At 39.4% G+C, this 13,820-nt stretch overlaps 1 protein-coding gene across 1 annotated transcript; it reads left to right on the top strand.

The window, feature by feature from the left end:
- The first annotated feature begins 56 nt into the window (after positions 1-56).
- On the top strand, positions 57-10,185 carry SLC35A5 (solute carrier family 35 member A5). Its single transcript, XM_008631773.2, has 6 exons — positions 57-892; positions 1,629-1,727; positions 2,909-3,045; positions 6,249-6,316; positions 7,588-8,383; positions 9,810-10,185. Exons 1-6 carry the CDS (start codon positions 763-765, stop codon positions 9,876-9,878), a joined length of 1,299 nt encoding a protein of 432 aa, XP_008629995.1. The 5' UTR covers positions 57-762; the 3' UTR covers positions 9,879-10,185.
- The last annotated feature ends 3,635 nt before the right edge of the window (positions 10,186-13,820 follow it).

The raw sequence follows: 13,820 nt of genomic DNA, 5'->3' as shown, positions 1-13,820 counted from the left end.
GCCGCGGGGAACGAGCCGGCGCCAGGTCAGCTCTGAGGGCTTGGTCTCGCTCCGCTGCTGTAGCGCTTCTCCATGCTGGGATTAGGAGCAAGAGCACTTAAAAATATATTAAAAGAAAAATAAGCGTGTGAAGTACTTAATCCTTTTAGCTAATCTGTATGCCGTAGACGGAGACTTCTCAGGAGCCAGCCTCCTTGTGCTACCTTCAGAGTCCCTGTGTGTACATTGTTTATCCCCCTTTGGTGGTCCTTGTAGCTTATCCTTCTCTCAGGGGTGACCTTATCACTCCTTGCCTGAAAGGAGGGTGTAGCCAGGTGGGGGTCAGCCTCCTCTCCCTGGCAGCCAGCAACAGGACGAGAGGACACAATTTAAGCTGTGCCACGGCAGTTTTAGGTTGGACGTCAGGAAGAATTTCTTCACAGAAAGGATGATTATACATTGGAATAGGTTGCTCAGGGGAGGTGTTGGAGTCACCATTCCTGGAGGTGTTTTAAGTAAAGACTGGACGTCGCTTTTGGTGCCATGGTCTAGTTGACATGGCGGTGTTCAGTCATGGGTTGAACTCGATCTTTTTTTTTTTTTTAAGTAAGTAAAAAATAGTTTGTAGAACAAGGCTTGTTCTGTGATGTAAGCATCTTTGTATAAATTAACACAAAGCAGTAAAATACACTTATTTTGCCTTGTGTAACCAGTTTTTGGAAGTACTGCTTATAGTGGTTTTTTATCCTGCCGTCCAAAGGGCGCTGACAGCAAGGCAGCAGAATGAAGTTGGAGTGGTGTAGTCGATTTGCCCTTTGCTCCAAGACAACCAGCCAGACCTTTCTGCTTGGAGGAATGTTCATTGCGTTGGGCTCAAGTCGAATCCTCCTCATGAAGTATTCTGCCAATGAAGGTACTGTTGGGCAATACCCCTGATGCACCTCGAATAAGAAAGCATTGGTGTTTGGTCTGAAACAGATACCCAAAAACCTGCTTCTTCACCTGCAGCGTTCTTTGCATAAACCTCCTATTATATTTATAGAGACATGTGTTTCTGCACTGAAAAATGTCTAGCCACTGGTCTACCATAATGTTGTAACTTGGGTTGCCAGGTGTATCATCTGTAAAAGATGAAGCAGGTGATTTATTTTATAGCTGACACTTTGAAGACTAGATTGTTGTTTAAGCACTATTGATGGTACATGATTTGATTGAACTGTTTTTCCTGCAACAGGCTGAGGAGAGAAGTGGTATCCTAGTGGGCATGCTAAAGCTGGCTGGTATTGCCAGTCCTAAAAGAAGGCTATATCATCCTGGAAGCCATTTTTTTGTGAGGGTTAAAAAATACCATATTGTTCTTTGGGGAAAACATTCCTGTTCTAATTTTTTTTAAAAACAGTGATGTTCTTAAGTTCTTCCAAAAAAGTTCTGCTGTAAACTGGGACCAAATGAGGAAAGATTTCAACTCAGAAAAGAGGCCATTCAGGAAGTTGTATATCATAAGTATCCAAACATTTATAACAGAAGTTCTGACAAAGACTTTTGTGACTAAAATTGTGATTGGAGTGGTTAAAATAGGTTCTTGCTCTAATTATGAATACAGGAGGCAGAAACTGATTGTGTACTCTCTGATTTGCTGAATCCCACAGATAACAAGTATGATTACCTTCCTACAACAGTGAACATGTGTTCTGAAGTAGTGAAAGTGGTCCTCTGTGTGGTGTTGGCACTCTGGAATAGGAAAAAAGGTAAGTACCTATGTTTAAAATAACTAAAATGTGTTGACCCTCTAAGATTTGCTGTCCTACAAATACTTTTTTTTTTAATGAGAGGTGACACTCTGCTTGCCACAGGTTTTGCATTGCAGGTGATTTTTGTTTTTTCTTTCTGTCCTTATGTAAAAAGTATGAGAGATGAACTTCATAGCATTTTAAAATGGTAGAGAACAAATATTTAAATTGGAAGAGGATGTCAGGCACTGGAGGTTTGTGTTAAATTGAACTGTTGGCTTTGTCTGCTTCTCCAGGAAACAGTCATGGCTCTGGCAAGCTAATAAAATTTTCACCTCCACCATTTAGTACAGACTTACCTAAGACAGTAAATATATTCTAGCAATGTTTGCCATCATTGCCTACTGCTGACTGCATGTTTTCTGTCTTTCTGTCTTTCTGTCTTTCTGTCTTTCTGTCTTTCTGTCTTTCTGTCTTTCTGTCTCTTTTTTTTTTTTTTTTTAATCCAGATGTCTGAGTATTGCTGAAGTCAGTGTGTTGGTGCTTCAGGAGAGGATTAGATAACATTGGGTAGTTTTAAATCTGTGCTAATAAAGTACTTTTGGCACCAGCTCTGGGGTAGTCTGAAGTTTATCAGAGTTTTCCTCCTAAAGTTTGTGTCCTGAATATCTAAGTAAATGTCATTCTTTGTGCTTTGTCCTTTCTTTCTTCTTTCCTCCTAAATGCTCTCTTTTTACCCAGATCACATGTTGTGGTCTACAGATACTGAGTTCTGGTTTATTTTGTACTTCTGACTTAACTGGCTGACCTTTGGGTGCTCTGTGAAGAAATCTACTGTCTGTGTCATTGTTCCTATTGTAGAAAGTCACACCCAGTAAGGATGTTGCTATTGTGTGGGGACTCTGGGGTGCTTTTTGGCCTTGAAAGAATGGTTCACAATTGAATTTTTGCTCCTAGTGGACAAATGCTCTGATGGATGTAACAGGTTCTGTGACGTTTTCTCTGCTGAAGCAAGGAGGTGAACACCGCAGACACAGGACTGCTGCCCTGGAACACAGGTTTCTGTGTTGCCAGAGGACTGTGGAACCCAAGTGTTTTCAGTCTAATGGTGTTCCTGAAAAGACAACAGTGGTACCTATTCTCTTATGTTCTTCAATAGTAAGAATGATGTCCTTCTTACTGATTTCTTTTCCTTTCAGAAAAGGGTTGTATGGATCATCTCTCTGAATGTTTTTCCTGGAAGAATGTATGTAATTCCATGAAATGGTCCATCCCTGCCTTTCTTTACTTTCTGGATAATTTGATTGTCTTCTACGTACTGTCCTACCTCCAGCCAGTAAGTATACTTTTACTGAATAACATGGCTTCCAATGTCTTAGTGGGTAATACTGCTCTTAGGCTATCTAGCATGGTAACACTGGCAAGGCAAGGTTGTAACTGAGGCTATCTGCTGTTTTAACACTGGCAGGTGAAAGAATAATCTGTTACCTGACCCCCCAGACCTTCCCATTCTCTTGCCCACTGGTCAGTGTCGTATAGCTTTCAGCAGAGAAGAGTCTTTATGTTTTCTCCATCCAAAGTGATTTAGAAATAGGGTGAAGTGCTTAAGAAGTGGGTGAGTTTTTTGTACTTTTCCTCCTTTGCCTTCTTCAACTCTGTATTTCTCTTATTTCTCTTTCAATCCTTTTTTTTTTTATTTTTGCTATTATTTGAGCTGCACTTTTCTATGTGGTTTGTACCGCTCCATGCATGTGGCATAAAGTGAGTAAATGTAATCTGACAAAGGGAGTAAGTGTGACAGAAACTGAGGAGGGGAGGAAAAAAACTGACTTAATTTTTGCATTTGTTTGTTCACTATGTTTAGGTACAAAATTTAGTTGGTACTTTCTTCTAGCTACCCTCATCCTTTTGGATGAGCCTACATATGCTTGGGAAATTGTACAGGTTTTGTGTTTGCTTTTATTTTTGTATCATGATACTTTTTGGTTCAGAATCTATGTTTCAATAAGATGGAAAGAGATGGTTTGTGCTTGCTATAAAATACTGTGGTTTCCCCTGTTGAACATTAAAAATAAATGATTTTCTGCCTCCTCTATCAGAATTCCTCTTTAAAATATTGTTCTCTTAGGTGTACATTTCTGTCAGGGACAGACCAGTTCAGAGTCTAGAACTGGACTCAGCTGAAAAAACCTAATAAAGTCAAGAGTCAGATATCTTAAAATAGCATGCACAGCTGCTTGGTTCTGTGGTTTGTAGTAGGGGGTTTTTCTGTTGGTGGACTTTTTTGTTGTTGTTTGTGGTGGGGGTGATTTTGTTTGGTTGGGATTTGGTTTGTTTATTTGTTTTGTTTTTTGTTTGTTTGTGGGTTGTTTCAGTTTTTAGTTTTAGGAAGGAAATTCAGCTATAACATTTGTAAAAGCAAAGCCTGATGCGTAGGAGGTTACATAAATGTTATTTCTCTCTAAAGCAATTTCATTTGGTTCAGTTAAGGTAATCCTTTGTAATATGCACAGCTTTTCTTTTACATACACATACACCCAGATATACACTGTCTCTCTCCCCTCAGAACATGTGCTCTAAGATTCCTCTTTTTAGAACTTCTAGCATCTTTTAATTGGAGAAATCCTATGATGGTTAGCTGAAACTGTAACATTATTATGATAAATACGTATTAAAAGAGATAACTAAATACCTCTAAGATAGAGTATCTTGGTGCTATACAAGACCACGAATGTGAAAAGGTGAAAATGCTTAAGAGGAAGATGGCCATACCTGACTGAACTTGGTCATGTGACTTTAAATACAACATAGTTTTGGGACTGAGTAGTACCTGGGTGAGCAGTTGCTGGAAGTATAAAGTTGCTTTGGTGAGATTTTTTTGCTTGAAACTTCAGCTATAACTGTGGATGCTTTTTAGTGGCTAAATTTCCTAGGGACTTACCTTTTGAGACTTTGCTTTTCATGTGCAGATTAGTGGCATGGGGAACTTTGATATTCATATTCCTTTTCATCTAGAACAGAGGCCTCTTGAAGTTCCAGAGAACAAAGTGACTCAAAATTAATTTTTTTTTTAACTATCCTTTTAAAGATTTTGATCATATTATGTTACCAGAGATATTGGATGGACTGTAAAGCAAAACCAGAGTGTGCATGGAACACTTCTACGTTTTGAATAAAGACTCTTTTTTTCCAGAGTGATTTCTGCCAAATTTCCTTGTTTATTCAGTATTTTTCTCCTTCCACAGTGTTCACCTAACATGAATATTTACTGAGTTTTAATTTTACAAAGTGGAAAATTAAGATGTGTTTTCTTAGGCAGATGTCTCATTGTCAGTAAGTCTTCAGCTTACTTGAGACCCTGTGTTGTGCTGTTTCATTAGAATTATTGTTCAGCACACAGTATGTTGGGGTCGAGTGGAATGAAGATAGGAAAAGAGTCTGTGCTTTTCCTCTGGTAAATGAAAAAGATTCTGCTATAGCACAGTTGGGAATGTGGAAATGATGAGAAAATTCAAGATAAAGTCTATGTTTTGTACTCCTGAATCCATATATGCTTTTGTGTAAAATTGTCTAAAAAGGGGAGTTCACTCTGAGGCTCAATTGGACCAAAAACTTCAGATGCCTGGATCTTTTGTACACGTACTGACTATGTAGGGCAGTCCTAAATAACATAGTTTGAAAAACATCCCCACCCTGAAAAAGAGGATTTTTTTCCTACTGGTGCTGGTGGATTCTGATCTTTAGTGGTAACTGGAGTGCCTAAAAGAGCCTCTTCTTGGTTTGGTGTCCCAGTATAGAGTGTCTAATACTGAGACAAAACAGACAATCCTTGCCACAAGGAGTTTTTAGCTTTGGATCATGGCCATGGATTAGAGCACTGATGTTATTATATAGTTATTCCCAAATTAAACAGAAGCTTTAGAGTTGTCTTCAGTTTACTTTGAAATAGATGGGGTTTTTTTATTACAGTTGCAGTATTGAGAAATCAAGCCAAGTACCTCATTATCTTTGATAAACTCAACAGCAAATGCACTTGACATACACAAAGTTTGTTTTCTGCTAGTGCCTTGTCCTAGTCCGGAATTACATGAACACTGCAAATGGCACTGCAGCCAGGAGCAGCCTCACCTTGCTTTGTTTTTTGCTTATTCTCGTTTTGGAGCAACTTCCTCCTTCGTGGCAACGCAGCTGTTTTTGCAGCTGACTGGTCAGCCTGGCTGGGGAACTGATCTGACAGAAAACTGAACTGTTCTCTGTTAAGTAAGTTTTCTGTTGCGTTGGTTTCCTCACATCTTCATTTCAGTACAGCTTTCCCCACCGCAGTGGAGCTTGGGCTCTGTGGTTTCCTTGAGATTTTGAAACGGGACTTGAGTATCATTTTATGGGTGTGTTATTGTACCTCTTGGGTGAAGAAGAAAATTAAGTACCAGTGCTTTTCACTCTGGTACCTCGCAGGAAGGTGAACACTTGAAGTCTGTAGGTTTTTGGTGCCCACAGTGTGTCTAGAGTATAATTTTGTTCCTCTCCTTCTCTTTCAAGGCAATGGCTGTACTCTTCTCAAATTTTGTCATTATAACAACAGCTCTTCTCTTCAGGATAGTGCTAAAGTAAGTAGTATTTGCTAAAGTAAATGAAATTTAAATCTTCCTAGCTTTGATAAAGTTAAGCTATATTTTCTCTCTTTGTGTGATGGGAACAGTAATTCTCTTTCCTTGTGGCTGTATCAACTTGGAGAGATGGTTTTGTTTTCTCCATCTGAAATAATAGATTATTAGGACTCCCTTCATACGTCTACACATTTGGTCAATTCTAGTAGAAAACAGTTGAAATCATGATTATATAGTCATTGAATAGTAAGAAGAAAGCTTTAATTTTTACATTAAATCTCTTCATGTTTACCAGTACTTCTTAATAGTCTGTTGCAGTTCTTAGTTGAGTGTAAATGTGGTTTAGTAAGAGGGCATGAGATACAGAAGAGTGAAAGATAGAGGTGTGTTTGGTGCCAGTCCTGATGTGTTTCTGGTCAACTGCATAGTATGTTTTGAAAAGTAGTTATGTGTCCTTTCATTATTCATGTGACAAAAGCCAGACGATGTGTTCCAGTTTGCCAAATTTGTGCTCTTTATAGTATGATTTAGATTCAAAAAAGACTGTCAGGGAAATGGGTATTAACTTTACACTGTAAAAGTTGCTTATGTTGAATGTGGCACAAATAAGCCTTTCCTATAGATGTTAAATATACCAAAACAGTGCCTGGTAGTCTGACTTGAAATGCTTTTCCTCATTTTAGTTTTGTGTCTCATGATGTCACAGTTCACTTAATCTTCACATTTTTGGTTTTTGCCAAGATAAGCAGACTTTGAGTGGAAAAACAGTATAAATAATTCTAATAGTTTTATGAATTACATTTGTAGACTTACAAGAGTTACCATCATAAAATACTAGAAAAGGGCTCCAGATCATGGGGGGAAAGAGCAGTATAGTGAACCTTTTCCCAAGAAAGATGGTAATTATTTGGATGTCTGTGATTTTTTTACTTTATTCATCAGACCTTTGTTCCCATGGAGACAAGAGTTGCTTTTAACTTGTTAGACAATCAGTATCTAGAAATAACTTGATCTTGAAAGACCTTCCTTTTCCTTATTTCTTCAGAATACTTCATTTTGTGCTTCTTTGATTGCCAGACTCGGCCCCCTTCACCATAGAAAAATGTGTCGCATTTTTGGCATGTTACTGTTTTCTGAAAAGACTTTTCTTTACACCTGTCTGTCTCCTTATCTGTGGCATGATGTCTTTTATATGTTTTATAGATCTGGATGTTCTGTCATTTAATTTATGGCACTGTGTTTCTAAACTTAGTGGCTTTTTTGTGTGCTAGGCGAAGACTCTCTTGGGTACAATGGGCGTCTCTGGTGATTTTATTCCTGTCCATCGTTGCCCTGACTCGAGGAACTGGAGGCCATCAGCACAGCTTGGCTGCACATGGACTTCATCACAATATGTTTTTTAGGCCATCTAACCACTGCCTTCTCTCTACTGGACCTGAGGAAGCATGCGTGGAAAAGGGCGACTGCGCACCACCAAGTTTCCTTCACAGCTTCCAGTGGAATGTGACCAGTACCATGGCAGGAGCATTGAAGCCTCTCCGCCTCAGCCTGGGCCATCTGCTTATTCTAGTGCAGTGCTTTGTGTCTGCCCTGGCTAACATCTACAATGAAAAGATGCTGAAAGATGTGGATCAGCTTGGGGAAAGTATCTTCACGCAGAACAGCAAGCTCTATGCCTTTGGGGTGCTGTTCAATGGGCTCATGCTGGCGCTGCAGGCTAAGGACCGGAGACAGATAGGGAACTGTGGCTTCTTTTATGGGCACAACATCTTCTCCGTGGCTCTTATATTTGTCACAGCTTTCCTGGGGCTGTCTGTAGCCTTCATCTTGAAGTTCCGAGACAACATGTTCCATGTTATGACTGCTCAGATCAACACTGTCATCATCACCACTGTGTCTTTCATCATCTTTGACTTCAGGCCTTCTCTAGAGTTCTTTTTGGAAGCTCCTGTAGTGCTTCTCTCCATATTCATTTATAATGCCAGTAAAACAAGAGGCTTGGAATATGCCACTCTGCGGGAAAGGGGAAAACTCATCAAAGGAGATGCCTGGGAGAGGTCAAGTGGGGTAAGGCTTTCCAGTACTTGTCTCCTGTGGTTTCTCTTTTGTTTTACCACTCTTTATGCTATGACATGTTTGGAAGAATCAACTTGTGTGTGACTGGACTCATCCCTCAACACCAAAGCTCCACAGTGTTTCTTAAAATCTTTGGTATCGCTTTCCGTATGCCACTTTTTGAAATGATGAAGCTTAGGTAAGCATTGCTTTCCTGCTGTGACTGTAGACAGTCCTATGAGCAACTTCAGCTTTGTACAAATCTTTTCTTGAAAGCTTTATAACCAAGAGAGTTTACTTGCCCAGGGCATTCGGAAATTGGAATTGATGCCTGGGAAATAATTGTACCTAGGTAGAACTGGTAAGTCTGTGTAGTTTAGGCCACATAATAAGGAAGTTTATACATTTGATGTTAAGGTTCTTTCTACCATAACAGTCAAAGATAGCTGAAGACAAAAAGGTAATGTTTAAATACAGAGTTTTAACATGGTTTGGGGCTTTTTCCTTGCTATATATTTCCTCCAGGCCTGCTAGTGTATTTTGTTTTGATTTGAATAGTGATCTCGTTACCTAGAACGTGTCGGGGACGGCTTGCTCTTGGAGCTGTGGTTCGGCAGAGCTGAGCCTTCGCCTGGTGGGAAGGGTTAGTGTTTGTGTACAGCGGGCCGTGGGTGCACGTTGTAACCAGCAGAGAGCGCTGTCCCCGCGTTCCAACAAACATTAAACTTGGAAGAGATGTTTCTCAGAAATTCCACATGGTGCCTTTTTAGCTTGTTGTTTAATGAGCAATAAATAACACAAATTCATATATTTTTGGTATGCCAGGTGTCATCTATTTTAGAACTTACAACTAAGCAGCTGTTGTAGAAATGAATAGCACTATGTGAGCATTCAAAGCCAGCTATATCTTGGGCTGCATCAAAAGCAGCATGGCCAACAGGTCAAGGTAGGTGATTCTGCCCCTCTGCTCTTGTGAGATCCCACCTGTAGTACTGTGTCCAGCTCTGGGGACTTAGATCTGCTGGAGCGAGTCCAGGGGAAGTTGATCCGAGGGCTGGAGCACCTCTCCTATGAAGGCAGGCTGAGAGAGTTGGGGATGTTCATCCTGGAGAAGAGAAGGCTCCAGGGAGACCTTCTAGCAGCCTTCCAGTACCTTTCAACCCAAACCATTTTATGATTGTATGGAAGAATGGGCTACAAGTTGATTTAGGCAGTGAGTCACTAAAAAGTGTTAAAGAAGCAGGGAATGTTTTTTATGAGTGTGTATTTCTTCAACCTTATAACACACTAGTAAGATTTAAATTACAGGGTCTTCATTTTGCTTTAAGTGATGCCTTCAGAATAAACCTCTTTTTTTTTTCTTTTTTTTTTTTGGTGGTATTCATAACAAGAGATGACTTTTGCTCATATTGTTCTCTTTTGTTTCTGGTTCCTGTAGGATGGAGAAGAATTTGAGAGGTTGAACAAACCAAGCAGTGACATCGATACAGATGAAGATTCCCTCTAGCATGAGGCTGGCTCGGAGGAGTGCAATTGCTCCTAGTGAGAGAGAGTTAATCTTTTATTAACATAGGGAAGGGTCGTTTTTCCCCACTGACAGACTGTTTGGAACTGTTTTGGGGCTGGATGTCAAGTATGGATGAGGACAGTATTCAAGCTGTATATGTCGAGAGTTGTATTCCTTTGTGCCTGTCACCCAGTGTCTGGGGAAATGGAATCTGGAATGCCTTTATAGCAGCTGGTGAATTTTACATGCAGCTTACGTGGCCTAACTTTGAAAGAGCTTGAATAAAACAGAAGTTTATTAAACAGTATGAATGCATCATCTTTTTTTGTGTATGTTTAGAAAGGCTTTGTGTAGAGGCTTAGTTTGCACTGAGTCCACTTTGAAAACAAATATTATGCAACTACAGTAACGCCCTTCATCATTTGGAGCACTGAGCAAGAGAGTGCAGGTGGCAATATCATCTAGTGTTGCTCTACCCTGGCAGACTGATAAGGTCTTGCATTCGTTTAGTAGAGAGAGAAGTCATTCTGCAGAGTGCCAGGCATAGTGATCTCAGAATTTCTGTTGAGGTATCTGCTGGATTGTATTTTGACTGAGATGAAAATTAGGTTCCAAATTATTCAGAGAATTTTGAAACAGGCAAGGGAACAGGGATGCTGATAAGGGATTCCTGGTATATTCCTAAAGCCTCTTCTCTCAGAGCAGTGGAAAAGATGTTGGTTTATAATTTCCTCCCTGCAAAAATGTGTCTTTCATAGTTGAAAGATACTGTCAGAAGAATTCTTAAGAAGATAAGCAATGAGTTCAGTGTCAGAGCCTCATACCAGAGTGTATAGTAAGCAGTAAGTGATGCATTTCTCTGGACTGAAGACAGTCCTGCCTTTGTTCCTCTCTGCCATCCTGTCCAGGCTTTGTGTATAAAGCTTGTGTACTGTATTGATGGCTTATTGCTATATTAACATACCTCCTGTCATTGATCCATCAAGAGGGGCAGCCTGTTTTCATATGTGGCCCATGACTGTCAAGTTATAAACTATGAATCTAAAATTTCTATTCTTTCTGGTTTTCTGTATTTTTCTCTAGTATATATTAACTGTAAAAAATTAATATAACGTTGTTGTTGAAAAACTTTTTGCATCTAATTTCATTGTGCTTGTATAGCAGGCCGTTTCAACATAAGGAATCCTAGTTGTTTGCATCTATAGAGAATCAAAAGAAGGCATATTTCAGTGTAAATTCCAGAATCTCAGTTGGTTTATGAGGTTTTATTTTGGGAAATGAAACTTTAAAAAAATGCTCAAACTGTCAAAAGACTTAGTAGCAAGAAGACTTTTTGTTTTCATTGCATACAGCTTTGCAATATATACCTGCCTGAGTTTGTTGTCTTTTTCAGTCACAGCTGCCAACTTTAGCAGATATTTTCAAGAGTGAAAATACTGTTAGCTTTAGATTGCTTTGCATTTATGTGAGCAGTAACTTCTTACATGAAGCTCCAAAGAGCTTTGCCTTGCATCAAGTGAGAACATAGAAATCAGCCATGATCGTCCTTCTAAAGACAGAGCATCAAACCAAAGATGAATGTCTTAAAAACCATGTTTGACTTTTGTGCCTGAAATATCTGCATTATGAGACATGAAATATGGAAATGACTGATCTTCAGCTATTATAAAGTGCATTTAGTTCTTGCTTTCAACTCTTGTCCTGCTTAATGATTTTCATTTTTGTAAATTTCACCAGTGCTATCATACTTATTTGCCAAAGTCTTAGATGGCACAAAGGTATTGGTTATATAACTGTTCATCCAAGTTTTTACTCATGCTGGAGATTTGGTTCTGTCTAACATGTGGAAATCTTTCTGTTGTCTTCAGGTTGGAGGTCTCAGAGAGATTATGTTGGATGGCCAGGCAGGTTTCTTATTATAATGAAGGAGAACTGTGTATCCCCTTTGCAGCAACAGGAATGCTAACTGCTGTCTAAAAATGGGTAAGGATTTGCATCCGCTTAGCGGTAAAATAGGGTAAATAGTAACCCAAAGCATAACATGCAAATCTTTGCAGCTGTACTATCCATGGCCATGGTAAAATTTAGTGTGTAGGTGAGATTTGTTAGAGGAAGTAACTGTGAACAATTGTTAGCTGGAGAGCAGCCCTGGTGAGCAAGGGGGAGCTATTCTATAGAGTTACATGTTTCAGATTGATCATGTGAAATCCCACTTGATTAAATATTTCCACTATATGGAAACTATTCCATGTTGGAAAGCTTAACTTACATTCGCCCAAAATTACAATAGGGAAATTTATGAGGATGGTTTTGGAGAGCAGCATTAGTTTGGCACATAGTCTTTAATGAATACATTGGGCAGAGTGCTCATTCTAAGCTTTGGTTTAGAGCCCAGATTCACAAATGCTTGAACTTAATTGCTGCTGAGGGTGTTCTGTTCCTCCTTCCAGGCTTGAGGAAATAGTTCACAAAACATCCCAGGAAGAGAGGTGTGTTCGTGTTTCTCTTGCTTGTAACAAGTCAGTTAAAGCAATATTTATTTTGGTTGATTTCAGTTATTTTGTGAATGTAACAGCTTCAAAGACAGACTGTGGATAAAACCTGCCATCTTGGAGCTGAATCAAATGCCATAAATAAGTATAAGAAAAAAGCTTTTCTTTATCATGTAGAATCTTCCCACTAAGATATGTTGAAATAGGACCTTAATCTCAGTAAATCTGTCCTTGGAGTGATGCTGCAGGGACAGATCCAGTGATCTGGATTTGATTTATTTTGCCAAATGAAGTCTTCATTTGGAGAAATGTAACTCCTGAATGCTTATAGCCTGCAAGATAAAGTTGAAAGAATATTTTGGCTTGGTGTTCCTTCTGGCTTTGCTTTTAGTTTTCCATAGGGAAAAGTAGGTTGCAAAATCAGGATTTCAAATCATTGCTAAAAGTTTCTGGTGATTTCGAGTCATTTTGTAATGAAGGCAGAAATAGGCATCAGAATGTAGAATGATATAGAGTCTTCTACAAATTCTGTGAATATTTGGATGTGTAGTTTTGATTAAGAGCCCATCCCCACCTCTCTTGATAAATTGACAACTTGTTTGGAGTTGTCTTTTTAATGCAACTCCCACTGAATGACTAGGCTGGGTTTGGTACTTGCACAATTTAACTTTGAATTTCAGACAGGGGTATAAAAAGGAAAAGGCCATTTGGATCAGGTGCTGCATTCTTTTTTTTTTTTTGTGAGTTAACCCTCTCAGCACAAGACATTTAATTTATGTGATTTGTAGTGTGAGTTAAAAGGGCTTTCGTTTAAAGACTTCACATGAAAACAGGATTACAGGAAAGTTTAAATGAACTCCTGAAAGAAAGTGCCCCAAGGGCATTTTTCTTTCTGTCTACAGGAGGTGCCTGTTAGATGTCTGGTATACTTTCCTCTGCTTTTGCTTTAGGCAAGGAAAGTTAGGCAGCTGACCTTGATACAGTGATGCAGTAAGCTCTTGTTTTCTAAAAGTGAGATACAGGACACTCCATTTTCTTCTAGAAACCCTTCCATGCTGTGATTCTTTTTGGTTTTTTGAATTTCTCTGTCCACTGCTTTCAGCTGTGGAAGTGCTGTCACTGAGAGCTCAGAAGCTCTGCAGGCAAAATCATTGTCAAATGCCTTCCCCCAGCTAGCTCCAGTCACCTGAGAAAGGTAAGTCAGGAGCTGTACCCTGCACTTGAGTAGACCTTGTGATAGGGAGGGCAGCCTGCTCCAGAGGGTGACCAGATTTATAAAGCTAAAGGCCTTGTGACCATCTGTCTGCCCTTCTGACATTCAGAAGGGCAAGTGATGCCTGACCTTTTGTGACTTAAATTTCTGAAGAAGGCATCTGGTTTGGAGTGAACTTGTTGCTTTAGCCAGTTTTGTTTTCATCTGGGAAAAAAAATCAGGAAAATGCTGAAAGTC

This window comes from Corvus brachyrhynchos, unplaced genomic scaffold (genome assembly GCF_000691975.1).
Source record: "Corvus brachyrhynchos isolate BGI_N302 unplaced genomic scaffold, ASM69197v1 scaffold3, whole genome shotgun sequence".
Taxonomy (NCBI): Eukaryota; Metazoa; Chordata; class Aves; order Passeriformes; family Corvidae; genus Corvus; species Corvus brachyrhynchos.
The sequence above is the reverse complement of the archived record's forward strand: the minus strand, read 5'-3'. Positions and strand labels throughout refer to the sequence as shown.